This window comes from Terrapene carolina, unplaced genomic scaffold (assembly GCF_002925995.2).
Source record: "Terrapene carolina triunguis isolate 2854851 unplaced genomic scaffold, T_m_triunguis-2.0 Scaffold247, whole genome shotgun sequence".
In the NCBI taxonomy this organism is placed as follows: domain Eukaryota; kingdom Metazoa; phylum Chordata; order Testudines; family Emydidae; genus Terrapene; species Terrapene triunguis.
Window position 1 is genome coordinate 7973619 of NW_020664598.1, and position 21929 is coordinate 7995547.

At 41.5% G+C, this 21929-nt stretch overlaps 1 protein-coding gene across 1 annotated transcript in view; it reads right to left on the bottom strand.

Moving 5' to 3' along the window:
• The window catches only part of POLR3B (RNA polymerase III subunit B), a 124001-nt gene that overhangs the window by 21230 nt on the left and 80842 nt on the right, over positions 1-21929 (bottom strand). Inside the window, exons 21-23 of the mRNA XM_026657465.1 lie at positions 20737-20854; positions 17397-17539; positions 617-720 (exon numbers count right to left, since the gene is read on the bottom strand). Of these exons, the coding sequence (XP_026513250.1) occupies positions 617-720; positions 17397-17539; positions 20737-20854 (365 nt within the window). The remainder of the gene's footprint in view (positions 1-616; positions 721-17396; positions 17540-20736; positions 20855-21929) is intronic.

The following is a 21929-nucleotide window of genomic DNA, read 5'->3' on the forward strand; positions in this document are numbered from 1 at the left end:
TAGCCCTCAATCCTACAAACGCTTTAGCACCCAGTTAAACTTTACTGTGTGATGGTACATAAGTGTTTAGACTGGATTACAATGATTTGAATAAATCCAAGCTTACCAACCCATCAGTGACAGAGTCAGAACTATTAATGTTAACCTTGTGTTTCTCTCTCTCTCGATCCCTTTTGAAGCACACCAATGAAGGACAGAAGAATAGGTAGGCAAACTTCCCTTGGAATGAAGAAAGCTGATGCGTAGCTTGGATGGCACATGTTAAAACAGTGTTAAGGGAAGGATAGTATCCTCTCTCTCTCTCTCAAATGACTGAATAACTTGTATGTTTTGCTTTCCTACAAGTCTCAGGCATAGCACCTCATGTTCAGGATGTCCAGAAACTATATCACCATTTATTTTATATATCATATTTAGATATCTTATGACATATACAAAGCAGCCCACTGAAGAATCCCAGGGCAGACACCATGTGACATAATGAAGGCTGGAAGAACATCTTAAATGCAATGCTGCATCTTGTTGTCCAACTTTCACACCTTGTTTACTGTGGTTAATCCACTTCACTGTCCATTTTTGGGACAGTGTTTTTTTAATCATAACATAAATTACTAACCGTCATACGCGATGGGAAGCCGTGAGGATTCATAATGATATCTGGACAAATTCCTGTATCACAAAATGGCATGTCCTCCTGAGGTACTATCAGCCCACATACCCCTAGAGAAGAGAAAATATTTCAATTCACAAAATGCGAGACAACATCAGGACTGATACTACCAAACTTTCTTACTATTCAGCCCCTCCCCTCTCTTTTTCTCATGGGTCACTTTTTAGCAAGAATAAATTCCATTACGATGACAGTCCACACCATCCAAAACAGTGCCCTTGCAGCAGACCCAGCGGAGTTAACATTCCCATACATAACTTCAGTGGTAATATTTTGCTCATTCACTAAGATAAGGCATTGGAGATGAAAATACTGGTTACATTTTTCAAAAGTGATTAAAGATTTTGGGCACTTAACTTGTGACACCTTAAAAGGGACCTAATTTTCAGAGTGGATGCTGCATGCTTTCTGAAAATCAGACCCCTTTAAGATGTCTTGCTGGGCACCAAAAATCACTGTTTTTTTGTTTTTTGTTTTAAATCTTGGCCAACATGCATGAATAAAACTTTTGACTGAAGTCAAGCCTTTGAGAAAACTGACCCAAAATAATGGGTTTTCTGTTGGTACTTATTTACTGCGCAAAAGTCTGTGTACTTGGAGCTTTCTGAAACCAAGGAAAACATGATCAAGTCCCAGACACCTTACAGTTTGTTAGACAGATATGGACCCCTCTACGCTAAAAAAAAAAAAAAAAAAAAGTTCCAAAAATGTCAGTCATGATAGTTTAAAGATCATAGGTGGGGGTAACTAGGTTAACAATTCCAAAAGCTAGTCAGATGTGTGAAACCCATTCAAATTGGTTTAAGATACTTTACAAACCTTTCCTCTCCAACCCTGAACATTGTTTCCATATCTAATTCGACAGATGAAAAGACCACCACCATACAGGGCATACAGACTGATATTGCATCTCAAATCAGGTGCTAAAATGCAAGCACTAAAAACCCTATTCCTTTGAACCAAGCCTAGTGTTTTAGTCAATCTTTTCCAGAAGCCCTCAGAATGGAAAGAATCTGCAATCTATTTGAGATCAGTCTGGTGCAACTGCCAGAGCACACTTTGGTCAGAAAAGTCCTAGGCTGGAGGGGGTTGAGCAAAGACTGAGGGTGCTGGTTACATCCCTAAAAAGGCATCCCCCAACCAGCCAGTTCACAGAGGGATATTGGCGTCTGCTCAGGAGGGAGCTCCTCATCCACTGTCCAAACAAGACAGGGATAGGTGCATGGGACAGTAGTTAATAGAATGAGAATGGTAAGTATGGGGGAAGGGAAAAAGGGGAAGACAACTGGAGCTTTTGTATTTTTATGTTTAGTTTGTAATCTAGTACAGACTAATTTCCCCTAGCTCTTTGCAACAAATCATTAACAATCCTTTCCCCAGAAAGATTTGAGCATTTGGTGAAAGCAGATTAGAATACAAGAGTTTTTATTAAATCTTCTGCATACTGCACATTTCCCTCCCACCCCCTCCAAAAAAATATTTATGGATATATAAATTGAGAGTTTCGCCCCATTCCCTTTCATTTCTAATGTTTTCATAGATTGCATGTGGACTAAGGGCACCTGTAAGCCAAAAATTCAATTTTAGCTAACTTAAAATTACTTGAGGCTCTGAAAACCCTTTAATATGCCAAGACGGTTCCCATAGCAGACAGCCACTGTGTTGTTTGTTTTGTGTGAAAGTAAATGATAAAAGATCCATGAAATCGACACAGAAAGGCAGAACAGCAGAAAGAACTGAGGGCTCTCCATCATAGCGGCTTCTACCCTCTGCTGACTTGTATAACAATGGAATCTACACATCCAACTGCAGATCTAACACAGCTGTGCATTTCATTAGATGAAGAGCACTAGTGACACAAGTAAATAATTAACTTATTCTGGTCCGCTGACTGTGCTTATGAGACCAGTCATAGCTGACAGATTTTAATACAAGTTAACACAAAGAGAGCATAATGAGCTTAGAAGTTAAAACAAAATATTTAGACAGAATCTGATGATCTGAAACTGAGTAGGCCATTTTTAAAGTCCCCATTTCAAAAAGTTCTAAATCTTAATTCTAAATCCAGATTTTATTTTTTAAAAACATTACAACACGACTGAAGATATTTTCCTACCCCAAAATTCTAAGATCATCTCACACAAATAATCCCCAGAAACTTTGTATCTAGTCTTAAATTAATGCAATATACAGACCATCAGGATTTTTTTTAATACTGTTAATGATGTATTTAATTTAAAAAACAATTTTCTCAGGACCTTGGAAAAGCACAGAACACAAAATTCATCATACAGAAATTATGTTGATATTAAACACACTATTTACAGGTTCATATTTTAAGCCCCAGATTCCACGCCCAACTCAAGCAGAATTCTTGACCCATTGTTTACAGCACAACCGTCTATTGGTGAAAAGCAAAACCACATTGCAGGGTTAAAATCCCTCAGGGAAAAAAAAAAAAGAGACAACAACCACACACCCAAACAGGCAAATTAGCTCTATCCAGTGTAGCCTTTTGGAAATTAAAAATAAAATGAAATCATCCATCACAATAGCAACACCACTTTGAAATTGGATAATAGAGCATTACACCCCCAAAAATGTAGGATATAAAACAATCTCAGGATTTAAAGAGCTTTCCCTGTCCAAGTATGAACTGAAATTCACTTTACCTACTGATTTTTTACCATGCCCATCTACAGAAAAAGAACACACTCTCAAACTAGGGTATAAACTTCCTCTGTGGCATTAAAAAGGAAATAAAATGGTTTTGCCTGAATTCCCTATTCATCATACTTAGGGAGCTAATAGTTTTGCTCATCACCTCAAAACTTTTTTCCTCCATCACATATATATTTTAATGTATACCTCAGAGTCTCATGTAATGTTACTCCTCCCCCACCTTTAAATGCCCCATCTCTTGTGAGAGATGTAGTCTGAGACTGATCTACTTTAAAATGCTGTACTATTATGGGCCACATTCTGCCCTCACCTACACATTTCAGTTCTCATATTGGGGACAGAGCTGAACATCTATAAAGAGTTCAGGAAATAATTCTGCATGTGTTCTTCTACATGGAGTGAAACTTGTTTTTTTATTTAAAAAATATGTGGACTTACGTTACAAATATGAGTCTAAGCAGGCAGATTGCCAGATGCTTTCTAGGTCTCTGCCTATTCACTCAACTTCAAAAAAACAAACAAAAAAACCCTTTAATTCTGGAACAAACTTTTGCAAGGAATTTATAATCGAGATCAGACATCATATAATTAATTTCTTTTTAAAAAAGATGTTACTGAAACGGTCTTATTCCAAATATTTCAATATAGATTTTATAAACTGCACTAACAGCATTTTAAAAAATCCAATTAACGAGAAGTACTCCAGTGCTTTACAACACAGCAGCCAAATAAATCAAATCTTTTCAAGCAACTTTTCTTCCGAACAGAAGATAACTAGGAGCTGTTCTTCAACTGGCACCGTACTGTGTTCAGATACGTGATAATTTCTTGACTACATATTCACCCCACCCTGCAAAGGGATCCATGTGGGCATAAATGTCAATCTGTATGGAATCCCACTCTGTTCATGGACTGGGTCTCACAACGTGGATCTCTTTGCAAGATCAGGGTCTTAAAGATACATTGATCTCTTCACTTTTTTTATTGAGAGATTTTACTTTTCCACCTACAGAGATTCAAAACTCTAGAATTTGTGTCCCTTACGTGTTGCTGTCGTTGCTTGCTAGCAGGTGTGAATTTACCACTCTAAACAGGGACGGCTCTAGCTTTTTTGCCGCCCCAAGCGGCGGAGAAAAAAAAAAAGCCGCTTCATTCTTCGGTGGCAATTTGGCGGCCGGTCCTTCCCTCCGAGAGGGACTGAGGGACCCGCCGCCGAAGACCCGAACGTGCCGCCCCTTTCCATTGGCCGCCCCAAGCACCTGCTTCCTGCGCTGGTGTCTGGAGCCGGCCCTGACTCTAAAACACACTGTTTAACAATCAAAAATATCCAGCAGTAGGGGTAAGTCTCTTTCACAAGCCACCATACAGATACTTTCCGTAAATAAAACACACACTCACAAATGAAAAAATTAAAAAGTCAAAACAACCTAATATGTAAAAGCCTAATTACTGTCAACAGGCAGCACATTGGAGAGAAAAGAGGACTAACTTAAGTGAATAGAAGTGGCAGCAGCATTACTACTAATTTCTGCTGCAGAGGTGAGAAGAAGCCCACTACTGGATGAACTTGTTTAGCTCCTTTACTCTTATATGGTTAGAAAAATAACCTTAATTCCTTAATAGGTGCACTCTGGATTTTTCAGTACTAGATGTGTCCAATGACAGAGTATACATTGGAATTAAAGGGATGGCCTAAACTTTCAGTAAGAAGGCTATTTTCAAATACAATTGCTGTTTTATAGTTACAAAGTATTTTGCGGGAGAACAGATTTATAGACAAATCTGCAAATCAATATATGGTACCAGGTATGTTTGCTTCAAATTTCTCTAATTAGCCATCATATTTATTACACAACTATATACACAACTCCGGGGGGGGGGGGGGGAAGAGTGCTAAATCATATTAGCTTTCTTCAACACCTGAATCATTTACAGATCTATCATATCACTTGCTACATCCCATTTGACATAGGATAGAAAGAACAGAATTAAAATTAACAGATAAATAATGCATAAGTAAACTTGATTAGCTCGCTTATTAAAAACATCACTCTAAATGAGAGGAGGCGCTAGAAGACAATACAGTTTGTACACGGCTTTCCCATGAGCTGCTGAATGGCTTGATGCGATAAATTTGCATAGTCTGAAGCACACAAAGAGCTGATTAATTGAAACCCTTACAATGCTTCTGGAAGCAGCTATTGTAAAACAATAACCATAGGAACTTTACAAAATACACATGGCTGAATGAGTCAAGAGCTTAATAAAATGTGTGTTCAGGATACACTATAACGGAATAAGATTTTTATTTTGTGCCATAAAATGCGAAACCAGTCTAATTTCAAAGGTTCAGTTGGGGATTTACTGAAAAGGTCAGAAGGTTACCTGTTTGCTATTTGCGATAAAAAATGCTGTAATTTAGTTCTTAAGACAGCAAGTTAAGCAAAGGTTTGGTTAAACAATCAGGAGCTCTAACAGAAGTGCTGTGGGATTTCATTTTCTTACACTTAACTTTTGAATATAAAAATGGCAATAAATAAATAAATTAAAATCCTCCCATTCCTAATCCCAAGCAAATGATATCCATCTCAGATCTCTGGAGCTGACATCTCACATTACATATCAGTAGATATCAAGCCTATTTTTAAAATAAAATTCTGCTTAACACGGCTCCAAACATTTAAATATGTATTAGACCAATATACATGTTTATTAGATATAATGCCTAATGTTATGAAACAATGAAGTATCAAATTAAGAGTTGTGTATGGGAAAATGCCACAAATTGCCACTTAAAGCTATAATATTTTATTTCACATGTTCCTCTTATACATACAGAACAAGTAGTCTTTAACAGAACAGATAATCAGCATATTTCTTTATTTTGTCCACATCAAAATATTTTAATAATGATCAGTTTACATGTGGGCAAATATTGTGTCCCCAGCAGCTGCTCAAATCAAGTCAGAATTCAATAAAGTAAACCCTAAACAAGACCACACTAACAGATATATGGTATTGCAATAAAGTTTATATAGTTCACAATGCAGTGAACAGATTCTATTTTGACACTAAAGAACATTGTTCATTTAGGAAAACAAAGATGGTCTTTCATGAATTTAAACTCGCTTCCTTGTCTTTAGAGTAGTTTAAGTGTAGATACTTCAGAAAGGTTTAATCCTTTATCTTAGATCTTCAGCTATTAAAAAGCTTCTGTTTGCCAGTTCAAACAATCTCTTGCTTAAATACAGTTTTTCCACTCCTCAGGAATACTGTTCAGTATTGCTGCTTAGTTCTGTGATCTAGAGGACCTTTGTTGGAGGTGTTAATCCTTTTTCACATGAGAGACTGAGAAATGTTCTTTCAGAGAAGTGATATATTGCTTTTTTCACATCAAAGGAGCCTAACTTTTCCCCTCATTGTGACTTGTAGAGAAGCAAGGGGAAATCTGGAAATATAATAATTTAATTTTGTATGGAACGCAGATGAAGCTTGTTTAGTCGAGTGCTCTCTCAACCTTCTTTGCATCTAGAGATGATTTCGCTTGAAGAATTTAAGATAGCAAGGTAGGAAGTTTTCTTACCCTTCTTGGAAATACACAAACAATCCTTCAGTTAAACCAAATGTCTCCTATAAATTGGACAGTAAACTCTCTCTGATGGGTATATATCTGTTTACTAGCATTAGAAGTGTGCCAAGTACTTGGTAGGCAACCAAGACAAGGTCACTGTCCCAAACAACATACAGATGAAGGCTAGAAAGTGAGAGACAGCTAGTGGTGCTACGTTCGTTTCCCATTTTGTTTAATTTCTCTTTCCTCCTCAATTCTATTTTGTTGATAGAGGGCTTGAAGAGAGGGCTGGGATGTACAGGCAGTTTAGAAGAAGCATGCTTAAAGGAAGGACCTGAAGGATGAAAGGACATGAGTAGACTGAGCAGGTAGTGGTATCCCAGGCCAAGTGGGCATTGAAATGAGTGTGGGAGAAGGACATGAAAAAGGCAGCAAGGCAAAACCTGGTAGCATATATCTAAATTATGAGAGAGACCTTGAAAGCCTTCCATTAAGCTTGCCTAGTAGCCTCTTCTTGGAGCATACCTTTTGGAAGAGGATTTGAGAGATTTTACTCCACTTTTTCCTAGCTGCAGTCCAATTTTCTTAAACCTTTATTTTCTTGCGTTTAAACTACAGATCTCATTCCACAAGAATATAGAAAATGTGAAGTCACTTGAAAATGTGGCTCTCCTGATCTCATTCTGCTTATTTAGATGTTTAAAAGCTATCATTACACATGAGTTGCTTCAATTTATCTCCACCTACACTTCTTCAAGAGGTGAGAAGACTTCAGAGGAGAAATTGACAATGCAGAGCTTTAAACAATGTCCTTCTCACTGAATCAAGAAAAACTGTTAATATAAACAAAACAAAAAGTTAATTCACTTGCTGCATGTGATTTGGAAGATGGTCTGCTTTTTGGAGGATCTTGGCAAAGCCTGCCTGTTGTCTTGTAACAAGTTGAGTGTATGCTAATTTGTGAGGTAGGTAACTAGCTGTATTCAAAAAGGAAGTGGAGAGAACTAGAGTTAATTGTTATAAGCTAGTGACAAATTCAGAGATGTCCAACTAGAGGTCACTTATCTAAAAGCATTACTGTGAAGATTTACTGGATTTTTGGTAACCTTAATTTCCATTGTAATGATTTTCTTCCACTCTGACTGCACCACCCCTATTTTTGATGTCAGAGAATCATGATACTAGCAACATTTTAAAACAACTGATGAAAGAAAGACTTATGCTCCCCTCAGCATGCCTTTCTCCAGTTACTGCTCAAATCATTGTTTATGGCTAAGCATTAATGTTGATGTCCAGTTATGCCTTTGCCTGCTTCAGGACACCAGCTTGCTCTGATGTCTTCCAATTTTTTCTTAGCTTTTGTGTACCTAAAAATACGTGTTCTCTCTCCCCCTCACAGTCAAGTCTTCTCTTTTCCATCCTTTTAAATTCTCTCTCCTTATTAATGATAATTTCTTACAGGTAGATCAAGTAAAGTGCAATGAATAACAGTAACTATATGTATCCTAAAAGTTCTCTTGATTCCTTCAAAACTGTGTTAAGACTACACCCTGACAAAACACTGATAAGAGATTTAGGGGGCATATAGAATGAGCACGTTCTGTAAAGACTCTGAATATTTGTAACAGACTAACAGGAATTGTTTCTAACAATTTTAATGTTTGTTTAAATCATATTGGAAGCTTTCAACAAACTGGGTAAAGGGGAATTTAGCATAAGTAAGTTTTAAACTTACCTTTTGTTGTTGTTTTATTACAGGCCCTGAAGTGCAGACATTCTGTGAATCACTGATTCCAATTGTGTGTGACCTACCAGTGGACAATTCTGGATGCTGCCTATAAAATGTAGGATAGCTTCTCCGCTACTACGAGGCTTCCAAAGGGTTTTTAATTATTTTTAAGAGGAGAGATAAATGTATTACAAGTATTAAACACTTTAGAAAATTGCATAATACTTGAGAACACACAGTCAGGCTCCTGTTCTCTAAGCATCATTCCCTAGTGATTTTCAATAATGAGTGCAAAGTCACTAACAGCATATGTGATGCACTAAGAGCATGAGAGCCAATAAGAGGTCTGCACTTAGGACCTTAAAAGGTGCTACAAACTAATGCATAAGTTACTGAGCATTTAGCTTCCCTGCAAAGCAACTTGCTCTCTGAAGTCAGAGAATATAGGGTTTTTGGAGGTTGCAGCATGTAGAGGTAGAAGTGGTACAGGTTCTCTCTGCTTCTGTAGAATACCTTTATTTTTGATCTCTGGAGAGCAATGAAATCAGGTCCATTTAAATCAGATTAAAGTAATATTTTATTTCAGAAAATGCACATCAATGGCTCATGCCAAAGTGTTATGATTTTGCCAGAAGTTAAATATTTTTACCTGTTCTAATCTTTTATGTAAGGTGTCCAGGAGCATCTATGATGGTTAGGCACCTAATGAAGTTACTATTACAATGTGCAGACTATATTTTTTATACTACCAAATACTAACAATATTGTTATTTAATATTTATGTAACTACAGCTCTCAGAGGCCACAGTCAGGAGCAGGTCTTGTTTTGTGTGTACAGCACTTAACACAATCCAAAACACCACAACACCCAAAAAAACCCCACACAAAGACATGGCCTCTGCCTTGAAAAGCTATTTTAAAAAAAAAAAAAATCTTGCACAACATCCTTAAATTTTGTGAAACATCTGAACATCATTTGAAAGACTACACAGGAAGCTTCTTTGAAGGAGGCTCTATAGAAGGCATCTCACCTACTGAACTGTAGCTGTTTTTACACTAAACAGTGACACAGCGAGTGCCTTGAAGTTTACTTTTGAAGCTAATGACCTCCCCTTCCGTTATTAAAACTGTATTTATATGGCAACAGTCAAAGATAAAATTGGAGACTAACCTGGAGTTTGCCCAAAGGAAAACCAAGGTTTATACTTGGCAGTACAATATAAATCTTCCTTGCTGGCTCTTTACTTTCCTAATGCTTCGAATGACTGTTTTTCCCAATAGCGTTAATGGAGTCATCATGGAAAGCTAACAAGGGAATCCAGAAGATTCAGATGCTTTCCACTTTGGGATTAAAAGCCATCTTGAAAATTAAGTCTACCAGGGCAAACTCCTTGCTGCTAAGAAAAAGGTCATTAGAGACATGCTAACAGGAATCCTTCTATTCTGTTTAATTTAGGACACATCTGCCTATACTACAAACTTTTGCCACCAAAAGTTATATTAGCATAAAGCTGCTGCAGTTAGTATATTGCTTGTGCATGTGCATACTTGGCTCCTTGTGTGGGCACTGTACACATTCACCAGAACTGCTTGTTTCAATGCATAGTGCTATGCACCATGGGTAGGTATCCCAGTGTGCAGCCTGCTACCGTCCAGTGCACTGTCTTTTGGGGTTTCAGGAATACATGGTGGGGCAGAAATGAGTTGTATAGTGGTGACTGGCAGCAAGGGGTCAACTTCCCAGCACACAACTTTCTCCACCCAATAGTGTCATTCCCATCCCATAATTTTCATGCTTATTTTGAAATATCCCACAACCCCGCATGGGACTTGGCATTGTCCACCATTGCTGACAGAAGCATAGAGCTTACACAGCTCTACTCTATAATCATAAGTGTTGCAAGCACAGGATGCATGATCCTCCAGTATTCGCTGAGCCAAAAGAAGAGCTTCAGAGAACATGAGGATTTCCTGGAGGTCAGATTGCTTGGGACATAGCAAGTACCAACTCAAGATTGTTGGTGGCATTCATGGAGCAGCCGTACATGGTGGAGTGCCTCTTCTGGGCCAGAGAAGCAAGCACTGACTGTGGGATTCCATCATAATGCGAACTTGGGTTGATGAGCAGCGACTGTAGAACTTTTGGATGCACAAGGCCACATTCCTGGATTTGTGTGTTGAGCTCATCCCAGCCCTCCAGCACAGGGACACCAGGATGAGACCTGCGCTCACCGTGGGGGTTGATGTCATGCAACTATGTGGGGCTATTAATCATCTCCTGTGTGATAGTGTCCACTCACCACAGCGGTGCCTTCTGCTGGCTGTCACAGGGATTAGCTCTGCCAGCCATGCACCCTCTCCTGGTGGTGCCTCTCCCATCGTCTTCTCCGCCTGCAGACCGGTCTAAGTCCAAGTACGGCAACACCCTCTTCATAACCTGGCCCTCTGGCCATGTCACAATCTGTGTTTCCCCCTTCCGGGGGTAGGTATCACTGTCCACCACTGGCGAACTGGGGGGGAGGGGGGAAGACCCTGGCCCACCCACTATTTTGGGTCCCAACCCAGGGAACCTGTAGATAGCCTCCTGCTGCGTCTCTAACTTCATTCAATGCTGCTTCAATTCCCTGGGCCATTTCTCTGCAGCCCCAGCACCTTCTTCACCCTTTCCTCAGGTCATTCACCCAGCAAGTCCTAGCAGCCAGCCAGGAGCTCCCTCTTGCTTCCCCAGTCCCTAACAGCAACTGCTCTATCCAAGGTGCTACCCTTGCTGCAGCTTGCTAGGAACACAGTCCTCACTCCTTGAGCTCCCTACAGCAACTGACCCTGGTCTGCCCTGCAGCTCCTTTTGCACTAGTCCACTGGGCCCTGATTGGCTGCTTCGTGCAGCCTCGTTCCAATTGGCTGCTTCTTCCGTAGCCTCTCTAAGCTGCTTGGAGGACTCACCTCCTCTGCTCCTTTCTGGGATGGGGTATGGCAGGCCAATCAGGCCTCCGTTAACCCCTTCCACTCCGGTGTGGGGTGAACACCCCATCACATGCAGGACTGAGGCTCTCCGCAATGTGCAGGACATAATGGATGGAGTTGCAACAATGGGGTTCCCAAACTGCAGTGGGAACACATCCCTATTTTTCGCACCAGACCACCTTGCCACAGAGTACATCAACAGAAAGGGGTCCTTTTCCAGGGTTATGCAAACATTTGTGGATCACCGGGGACATTTCATCAACATCAATGTTGGTTGGTCAGGGAAGGTGCCTGATGATTGCAACTTTAAGAACACAGGTCTGTTCAGAAAGCTACAACCTTGGACCTTCTTTCCCGACCAGTGGATTACTATTGGCAATGTTGAAATGCCAGAAGTGATTCTGGGGGATCTAGTCTATCCCTTACTCCCATGGCTCATGAAGTACACTGGCCACCTTGATGGCACCAAAGAAAGATTCAACTACCGAATCAGCAGGTGCACAATGACAGTTGAATATGTTTTGGTAGATTGAAGGGATGTTGGTGTTTACTCAAAATTGGATCTCACTGAGAAAAACATCTCAATGGTTATAGCTGCCTGTTGTGTCCTGTATAGTATCTGTGAAGCAAATGGGGAAAAGTTGCTGCTGGGGTGAAGGTGGATCAACTGTCTGCTGAGTTTGAAAAGCCAGTTACAAGAACTGAGAAGAACTCAGTGTGAAGCTATCCGGCTCAGGGAGGTTTTGAAAGAGCACTTTAACAGCGAGCCACAGTAATGTGTAGTGGTGTATTGTGCTCTAACTGGCCCTGCTTTTTGGCGACCTGTTGGGAACTGTGTGCACATCATTCTCCACCTGCTAAACCACTAGTTGAATCTATCTTTGGTGCTTGATGAATGAAACACTGACAACGCACCTATTAATTTTGTGGTGGTTGCTGTACATATGAGTTGTATCAAAGTGTATAATCTCAAGTAGGTGGGTGCTTTCAACACCACCAGCCATTTTACAGCATGTTGGGAACTAATAAAAGTGAATTATTTTCCAAACAATAGAGTTTTACTGAGTGACAAAAACTCTTCAAAAAAAGTTATGTGCAACTTAAAAGAAAATACATTAAAACTTTAACAAATTTATGGAGCAGAGCTTAAAAAAGTTCATGTTTGTAACTCTGAACAAAGCATTATCTTTGTTCTTTCAAAAGTTTACAACTGAACACTGACTTTATATATCTTTGAAACTTCACTGTGGAGAAGAAAAATGCTGCTTTTAACCATCTGCTATTGCCTGATCGTGTACTTCCAGTTCCAAACGAGGTGTGTGGTTGACTGGTGAGTTCATAACTCTGCTGTTCAGAACTCTGAGGTTCTACTGTACTTCCTGTCTACTCCAAGCCTAAGTACGTCTGGAGTGCGTAGCCGGCATGGTCAGCTGGACAGTTGCACACAACAATGGAGAGCTGCTAGGTGTGCTCACCAAGGTGGATAACCAGGAAAAGGCATTTCAAAAGTGTGCAGGACTTTAAAGGGGGGTGGGGGGCGTGCCTTCTGTAAGACCCCTGAGCAATGGAGTTCACAATTGTGACCAGTGTGTCAGGCATTGTAGGATAGCTGCCAAAAGACTGTTCAGGTCAACGCAGGTATTACAGTATCTACAGAGGCATTTTGTCGAACTCAGTACATCGCCTATGTTAGTGTAATAGCGAGCTTACGTCAGTGGGAGACAAATTTAAGCGCAGACACATGCACAATTAAGTTGATGAAAGGGGACTTATGCTGACCTAACTGTAGTGTAGACCAGGCCTTAGAGATAGAAATAAATAAAACAGGATTTCCTCAGAATGCAACAGGTTACGTGCAAGTCAGTAACCAATGGCCTTTCAAAGCTTCTTACATCTTTACATGCAGCCAAAATTGCTAACCCACACAGAAACATCACTGAGTTTCAGTTACGTTTGCTAAGTTTCTCCACTTCATAAAAACAAGTGCAAAAGAAATTTGAAGTTTCAGATTTACTTGTACAGGAGTTAGGGAATCCTCAGCTTATGAACATTACTGATCATTTATTGACGAGGGATAAACAATTTTTAATTGTAAATCATAGGACCAGGATTAAAACTGTGAAAAGTTAGTTAGTGTTTAAGGAATTTGCATTGGTTTATTTATTTATGTACTGATATAACCCCTACCACCATAGAATCCAGAAACTCTCATTTACTGCTATTTCTATTTTTAAATCCCTCTCTTGCTTCCTTCCCAGCCTGTCAGAGAAAAAGCTGGATTAATTTTGCGTCTGTGTAGGTAGGTGGGTAAGTATCTGAGAATACAGTGTAGACATTGAGGGAAAGACAACTCAAAAGGACTGGAGTTCTGCCTTTACTCCTGTATTTAGTGAGGCCCATGGTCATTCATCTTTTGTGAGAGGGAGCACCAAAGCCTACATCCAGCTTCTGTGAAAACTCCATCTCCTGTCTTATAAGCCTGAGTGTAAGGGTTCTGATGGAATGCACCTGTCAAGAGGGGACAGACACGGAGGAAGAGGTGATCTCTCAGGTAGCTATGTCTAATCCCACAAAGGGCTTTGAATAGGAAGAGAGCTTGTATTGGACTGTATTCAATGGAGAGCTAGTGCAGAGAGTGGAAGGACTAGGGTGATGTGATCATGGCAGCCTGCACTGCTAAGCAGACAGGCTGCTGCAGTTCCAGTAGTCAAACCTGGAGGTCATAAGTGTGTGGATGACTGTGGCCAGATCCACGTCTGGTAGGATGGGGAGAAGTGTTCTGTTTGGCCATGGATACCAGATGTTCATTTTTTGCTGCCATGATTGGTTCGGTAATCCAGTAGCACTGACTGGTACAAAAGGACCCCAAGCCTACGGACTGCCTACCTGCTCTGAGGAAAGAAGTCATCAGTAGTGTGAAATATATATAAGAGACAAGTTCTTTGAAGTGTTTTCCTTTCCACTAACATCACCTCACTCTTGTCTGGGTTTAGCTTTAGCCAGATGCTCTTCATCCACTTGTTGATTCAGGTAGACACCGAGAAAGCGATACAACTGGATGTTGTGCGCATATTGCTGGCATTCAGCCCATGTCATCTCACTGGCTCTCCCAAGGCCTTTATACAGATGTAGAATAATATATGAGAGAGAGAGGACTCATACTGATGGGACTGCATACATGAGGGGACTAGAGCGAACGAGGAACTCTTGTCCCCAACAACCCTTTGTGTTCAGTCTGAGGGCAAAGATATGAGCCATTATAGTGAGTTTTGATTCACCTGAAGCCTCTTGAAGGTGGCAGAGGGTGATTTGATAATAATCAATAATATAAAATGCTGCAGAGAGGACGAGCAGGAGGAGTATGAACATATTTCCCCTGTCTAAGGACAGCAGGAAGTCATCCATTGGAGCAAAAAGTGCTCTCTCTCTACCATAAATTGCCTAGGGAGGTTGTGGAATCTCCATCTCTGGAGATATTTAAGAGTAGGTTAGATAAATGTCTATCAGGGATGGTCTAGACATTATTTGGTCCTGCCATGTGGGCAGGGGACTGGACTCGATGACCTCTCGAGGTCCCTTCCAGTCCTAGAATCTATGAATATCCTGGCCTGAAGCCTGACTAAGAGGAGTCCAGAGTCCTAGCAAAGATAGGCCTCAGATTGTGAGACACTGATCCTTAGTTCATGCAATAATTAGAACTGGTCATGTAACATTCACCTAAACTTGGACAAATATATTTGAAAGTGTCAGATTCAACAGATTCCTCCATTATTCACACAGCTGTAGTGATCACTATATTCCTCCCCACTCCATTTTGCTCTAGATGTGATTTTAGCAGATAGTGACTCATGGGCTGCTGGAGTTGAGAGATTAATGCTTTACATCATTTGAATGCTGGGGTTTCAATTTCTCAGGTGTCAGGCAGCACTGAATTTTAGTTCTGGTGGTTCTTGAAATGGTAGCAGCTAAATTCACATAATAAGTGAAAGGGGGCGTACATGGTAAGTGATCAGAGTGGAATTTTAAAGGTCAAATATCTTTAAAATTTGAAGCAAACTGGCCTGGACAATTTGCTTCAAACTTTATAAACAAATGAACACCCCTTGCCCTCCACACACCCTCCTCTGGCATGAAATTGAGTAGGAATGTTCTCAAGCCAAAATAAGATTAAAAAAAATTAAACAAAGTTACAGTATGTCAGGACTAGTATAGCACTCACAATAAAGTAGTATTTGCAACCCTAACTACAGTCATACCCATGGCTATTTGAATAAATCAATAAAATTCTATATTTATCTCCAAGTAAAAATTTATTCCAAGCACACACTGTCTCATTGTGGGGTCAAATGGGTTGAAATTGATTTTAAAAGCAGTTTACAGTTGATTGTTCCCTCTCCCTTGAAACTCTCTGCTCCCCAAGCTTCAGAAACTGTACTCTCCTGAGGCCTGATTCAGCGCCATTAAGGGAACTTTTGCCATTGCTTTCAATGCACACAGGATCAAGCCCCTGGTTCTCATCCTATCCCTGACTACTCCTTTAATGTCCAGTCCTGCATGTGGCTGAGCAGCTCCCTTGAAAGTGTTGACTATCCTTAACAATCATTAATTTTAAAAGGAGTTGAGGACATCCAGTGCTCTCCAGAGGTGTTCAGTCCCTTCCAGGATTAGGTCCTTAGTATGTCCTGTGGGGGTACTTCTCCTCCCCCTTTCTGGTCTCTGTTGGTGCACCTCAGAACTCTATTCTTGGTCAACTTCTCCCTCTACATCCTGGCCTGGAGTGACCTCATCTGGTCACCTACCTCCATGCTGATGATTCTCAGATATACCTCTCCATCCCTGACCCTGTCTGTCCATTCAGAATTGAATTTTTGACTTCCTCTCCAATCTCTTTCTGGATAACCCACGACAAACTTAGTAACATGACTAAAACCACACATCCTTAAAAGAGAATTCTCCCCATCCTCTTTCTTGGTTACGAATGGTGACTCCAACATCCTTCAGGCTCATAACGTTGGTATGCTTACTTCCATTGACCTCCTTCCTCATTTCCTCCCATACAGTTACTAAATTAGGCCATCTCAACAGACTATGTGATAATATATGTTTTTCTAGTAGTAACATTTGTACAACAGGCCTCGCAAACTGACCTAATGAGAACAGGAAACGGGAAAGCTCTTTTTTGATTAAGGGCAGGCCTACGCTTAAAATGCTGCAGCAGTTGCACTGCTGTAGCTCTACAGTGAAGATGCTACTATGCTCAGGGCCGGCTTTAGGGCGATTCACCCGATTCCCCCGAATCGGGCCCCGCGCCCCTAAGAGGGCCCCGCAACGTCCATAAGGACCCTCCGCCGCCGTGCCGCCGAAGGCCCCGGCCGCCAATTGAGCTGCCGCCAAAGTCCCGCCGCTGTCTTCGGCGGCAGCTCTTTCGAATCGGGCCCTGCAGTGCCTAAAGCTGGCCCTGACTATGCTGATGGGAGATCTTCCTCCATAGTTAATTCACCTCCATGAGAGGTGGTAGCTGTGTCAATGGGAGACACAGTGTTGTCTACACCGAGGATTAGGTCAGTATAACCAAGTCGCTCAGGGGTGTGGATTTTTCACACCCCTGAGCGACACAGTTATACCAAGGTAAGTTTGTAGTGTAGACCTGATCTAAGTCAGTCTCAGTCCATAAAAATTCAAACCACACTTTATTACATACTCATATCATTTGACGAGAAGATATAAAAGCTTCCATTACATCTAATTACCATTATACATTTTAATAAAAAGACTCTTACCTTTTTGTCCATGACGACTGCTAAATTTATCTCCAATTTCTGGACGTCTAGTTTGTCTCAACAACATTTTGATCAAAAAAGCATCCTCTGCATTTGAAGAGATCATTACTTTCTCAATATATGAATCAGTTGCACCTTTGTATCTAATAGAGAGACAAAAACACCTAGGGTGACCAGATAGAAAGAGTGAAAAATCAGGACGGGAGTGGGGAGGATAATAGGTACCAATATAAGGAAAAGCCCCAAATAGCGGGACTGTCCCTATAAAATTGGGACATATGGTCACCCTAAAAACACCATTTAAATTTATATACACATAGAACCAAGTGGAAGTTATGAAGAGAAATTTATAGATCAGCAGGTTTCTGACTGTAAATGTAAATTTTGTGGGTGGTATGTATATGGAAGACCACTGAAGCAAAATTGTAATATAGAATTCAAAAGACGGATGTATTCCCGGAGAAAAGAGGGATTAAAAACTCATAGCAAAAGAGCAAGAAGGTGGGATTAAGGTCAAATACAAGACAGCAGGCATAGTCTGATGGCCTCTTCCTGATAAAGTCTCTTTATATATTGTACCTTGCTGGATTTTCCATAAGAATCAACAACTGCCCAAACCAAATTACAGGTTTATATTTGCAATAAGGAAGTCAGGGAATAAATTGAGAGCAGAGAACAAAAATTAAGTCGCCAATATCCCTCCCTCAAATGTCAACTATTTCAAGTTGTGTTTGTTAAATAAATAATGAAAAAACAAGAGAATATTTCCATTTTGCCCCGCACTATGCATAAGGAGAGTTGTATCCAATAACAGGTGCCAGTCGCAATGGATACTAGTACATGGGCAGAAATACTACGTGATATATACTCCTGAGGGCATTCTACACCAAAAAATTAAAAATTGTGTCAAAAAAATTAAAATTCTGCACACAATATTTTAAAGTAATGCAAAATTCTGCAAGTTTTATTTGTCAATAAATAAATGCAGAGGCTCCAGCATGCAGTGGGGAGCACAGGCCACTGGCTGTATGAAGGTGGGAGATCACCCTGCAACCCCACCACCCCTGGGACATGGACTCAGCGGCGAGGCTGTACCTGACTCTGACACATCACAAGACTGGGCCTGCCCCAGAAACATCTTGGGGCCTGCCCCACTGCACCAGGTGTGGGGCAGGCATGCTCAATCAGGCAGGATCCAAGTCTGAAGGGGCTCAGTGTAGAGGGGATCCAGGTGTGGGATGAGAGGGTTCTGTGTGGGACAATCTGAGTGCAGGCAGCTCAGTGGGGGATCTAGGTGTGGGGGGATCTGGACGCACAGAGGCCCGTGGGGGAGGAGGGTGTTCCAGGTGCAGTGGGAACGGGACTCTGCAGGGGCTTCCAAGTGAAGGTGGTTGGGGCTCAGTGAAAGGGTCTGGATGTGGGGGTCTCAGCAGGGGAGTGGGACTTGGTGGGGATCTGGGTGCAGCTAGTTAGGGGACAGTGGCATGGGGGTCTGGATGTGGGGGCTCAGGGTGGTGCAGGGAGGTGAGGGTCATCAGGTTGGGGTTTGAGTGCAGGAAGCTTAATGGGGGGTGGTCTGGGTGCAGGGATGGGGGTCCAGAGGCAGTGGTCTGGGTGCAGGGGGACTCCAGATGCAGGGGTTGAGGTTCAGTGGGGTGGGGTTCAGGTATAGAGGGCTAGGGGGGTACTGGGTATACAGGGTGAGGCTTGGCAGGAGTGTCTGGGTGTGGGAGGTCCTGATGCACAGGGGTTGGGTGGCTGGGGAGCAGCTCCCGGTACACAGTGATCCCTCCCCCCACAACTGAGGAGCGATGGGTGAAGGAAGCAGGGGAGGATGCTGAGCTTTCTGCAGCTGGGGGAGGTTTCTGGGGGTAGGTCTGACACAGCCCCAGCCACTCCTTGCAGGGGAAGAGGAAATCCTGTCCTCCCCTGCCTCCAGCCCAGCAGGGACTATCCCGGCTCAGGGTAGGAGCCACTGGCTGGGGTGTCCTCAGCCCCTTGGTGATTTACCTCTCCACCGGCTGCTCTGGGCGCATGAAATGATGTACCTGTGCAGCTAGGGAGTGGTGCATAACTGCTCTTGCAGCTTCCCTTTGCTTCCCTGTCAGAAAGTCATTTTTCTGCAGGGAAGCAAATAAATCTGCGGGGGATATGAATTCTGTGCATGCACAGTGGTGCAGAATTCCCCCAGGAGTAGATATATTAGTAAAATATGAGAGGTAGGGCATTATAATTGAAATGAATCAAGGAACAAACTGTTTTTGAGTTTGGCTTATTCTTTTTTAAATAAAGAAACAAGAGTGAGGGTCCTTTGCATATACTAACAGGGAAGCTGCTCCAGACATAAGGGGCAGTGGGGAAGAAAGAATCAAGGATAGAGAGAGAATGGCAGGGAGTGTAGAAGATGATGAATCAAAGATTTACTAGGACATGTACTATCAATTGCTTTGATGGTGCAACTTAAAGTTTATGTGGAAGGAGAATGCAGAGAGATTTGAGAAAAGTAGTTCGACATGGTAGAGCAGAGAGAAAAGGAGAATTGCTTTGGTGAAATACCAAATACCATCTGAATCATATAAGCTAACCTAAAAGGTCAACAGGACCTCTCAGCCATGTTGAGTATGAGGCTCTCCTCTTATGGTATACAGACATGCTAGCAGTGCCTCTTTGCCTGTAGACTACAGGTTTTCAGACCCTTCTATGGGGAAACTGGCTGTCCTTCCACATTCACTCACCTCCTGGGGGAGGACGACTAATTAGAGCTGCTACACAGGCTGACAGACAGCTCACTCTATCAGTCTGTGTAGCAGGCAGAGCACCGTCCCACACCGCCAACCTGGGTAAACAGAGGGTTAAACACTAGTAAAGCACTCACTCCTTTGCTCTCTGAAGTGGCTGGGGAGCAGCTGCTTCCTGCTCACTGTGCGGCTACCCATGTGTGCCCTGCAATTGCATGTACCTCTAACCTCTCACACCAGTGTCCTCATACTCCTCTGTCACCCCCATGTCCCCAACCTGTGACTCTGCCCACCCCCAAACACTGAACCTTGGGGGCCCAGCTCCTCCTCTTAGGGTGTCATCTGGGAGAGGCCCTGATGACCCACCCACCTTCTGTCAAAATCAACAGGGGTTAAGTGTCTAGGCGCTTTTGAAAAATCTCACTAGGTGCCTATCTGCATCTTTAGGCACCTAAAAATCTGTGAAAAGTCTGGCCCATGGTACTGAATCTAAATTCTAAGGAAATTTTATGCCTTTTACTTTTCCAGTGCTGAGCATCTGCCACCTGTCCTTCCTTTCCTCACTTGTAGATTTTAAAGTATGAGATTATAGTGTGACATACGTTACTGGTACATCTTTATACTGTGGCTGTTGAGGAACATTACTTCCTTCCAGAGGAGTCTGGGTCACAGTTGGCATTGACTTGTTCACAAGCACTTGTTTGTTTTCTACCTTTTCACCTAACAATAGAAAATAAATAAATAAATAAAACAAAAAACCCACAAGCATCATGCTAGTATTTTTGACCTTCTACATATATTCAGAAATACATTTTATAACATTTAAAATGACAAGTACACTGGGAAAGGATGAATTGAGCAAGGTGCACAGGAAATAAGGTCTGTTACATTTGTAATGCATTGGCGTAAGAGACATATCATAATAGAGGAATCAAACTAGGACCTACCAAAAAAAAGAACTCAAGTTGATTTTAAGTTGATAACCACTTAACATGTCAGGGTACTAGGGACACAAGAAAATATCTAAGATGATCTGGTGGGAATCCTCTATTAAAACACGGCAACTCCTCTACACCTGTATTTCTTTTTTATATTAGCAGGGTAAAACTAATATGTTTTGATAGCTGATCTCCGTACTTTGGACACTTGCATAATTCTCGAAAGAAAATTACATATGACACCACTGTTACCTTCTCCCCGCCCCCTCTGCCTTTACCTGCTTCTTCCTGTTCCTTCCACTCTTTCACTCACTTCCTTTAAAAAAGAACAACCAAGTTTGCAGCATGCCCATTGGCAGGCATCAATGTTTTAGCCCTCATCTGCACTGAAGCTCAATTAATGTTTGTTGACTGTTCAGGCTAAATTAGTTTAAACTGGGTTTGGCTAGCCATTGTAGACAAGGCTTTACATTTGGAGCCAGCTAAAATCCTCTCTATCCCAATACTTTTAAGTTACCAGGGAAAGCAGGAACATTTTGAGAGCTTAAAAATATTCCAATGCCCTTAAAAAGAATAACTGGTACATTTTTAGAATAAAATTTCCTTCAGGGCTTCAGTGTTGAAATTAAATGTAGTGGCCTTTATAATTGTTCTATCATTGGATCCCAACAGACTAACTTTTAGGCTACTTCCTAACTAAAAGACCCCCAATATTAGCAGGACCAGTCTTATATAGGTATACGTATCTGCATTGTTAATTATAAGGGTATATTTAACCTTTTCCCACTCTGTCCTGCCAAAACATACTTTTAGAGAGTTAAACGGAGTCTCTTTTCTCTCCCCAAGTATCTTTATTA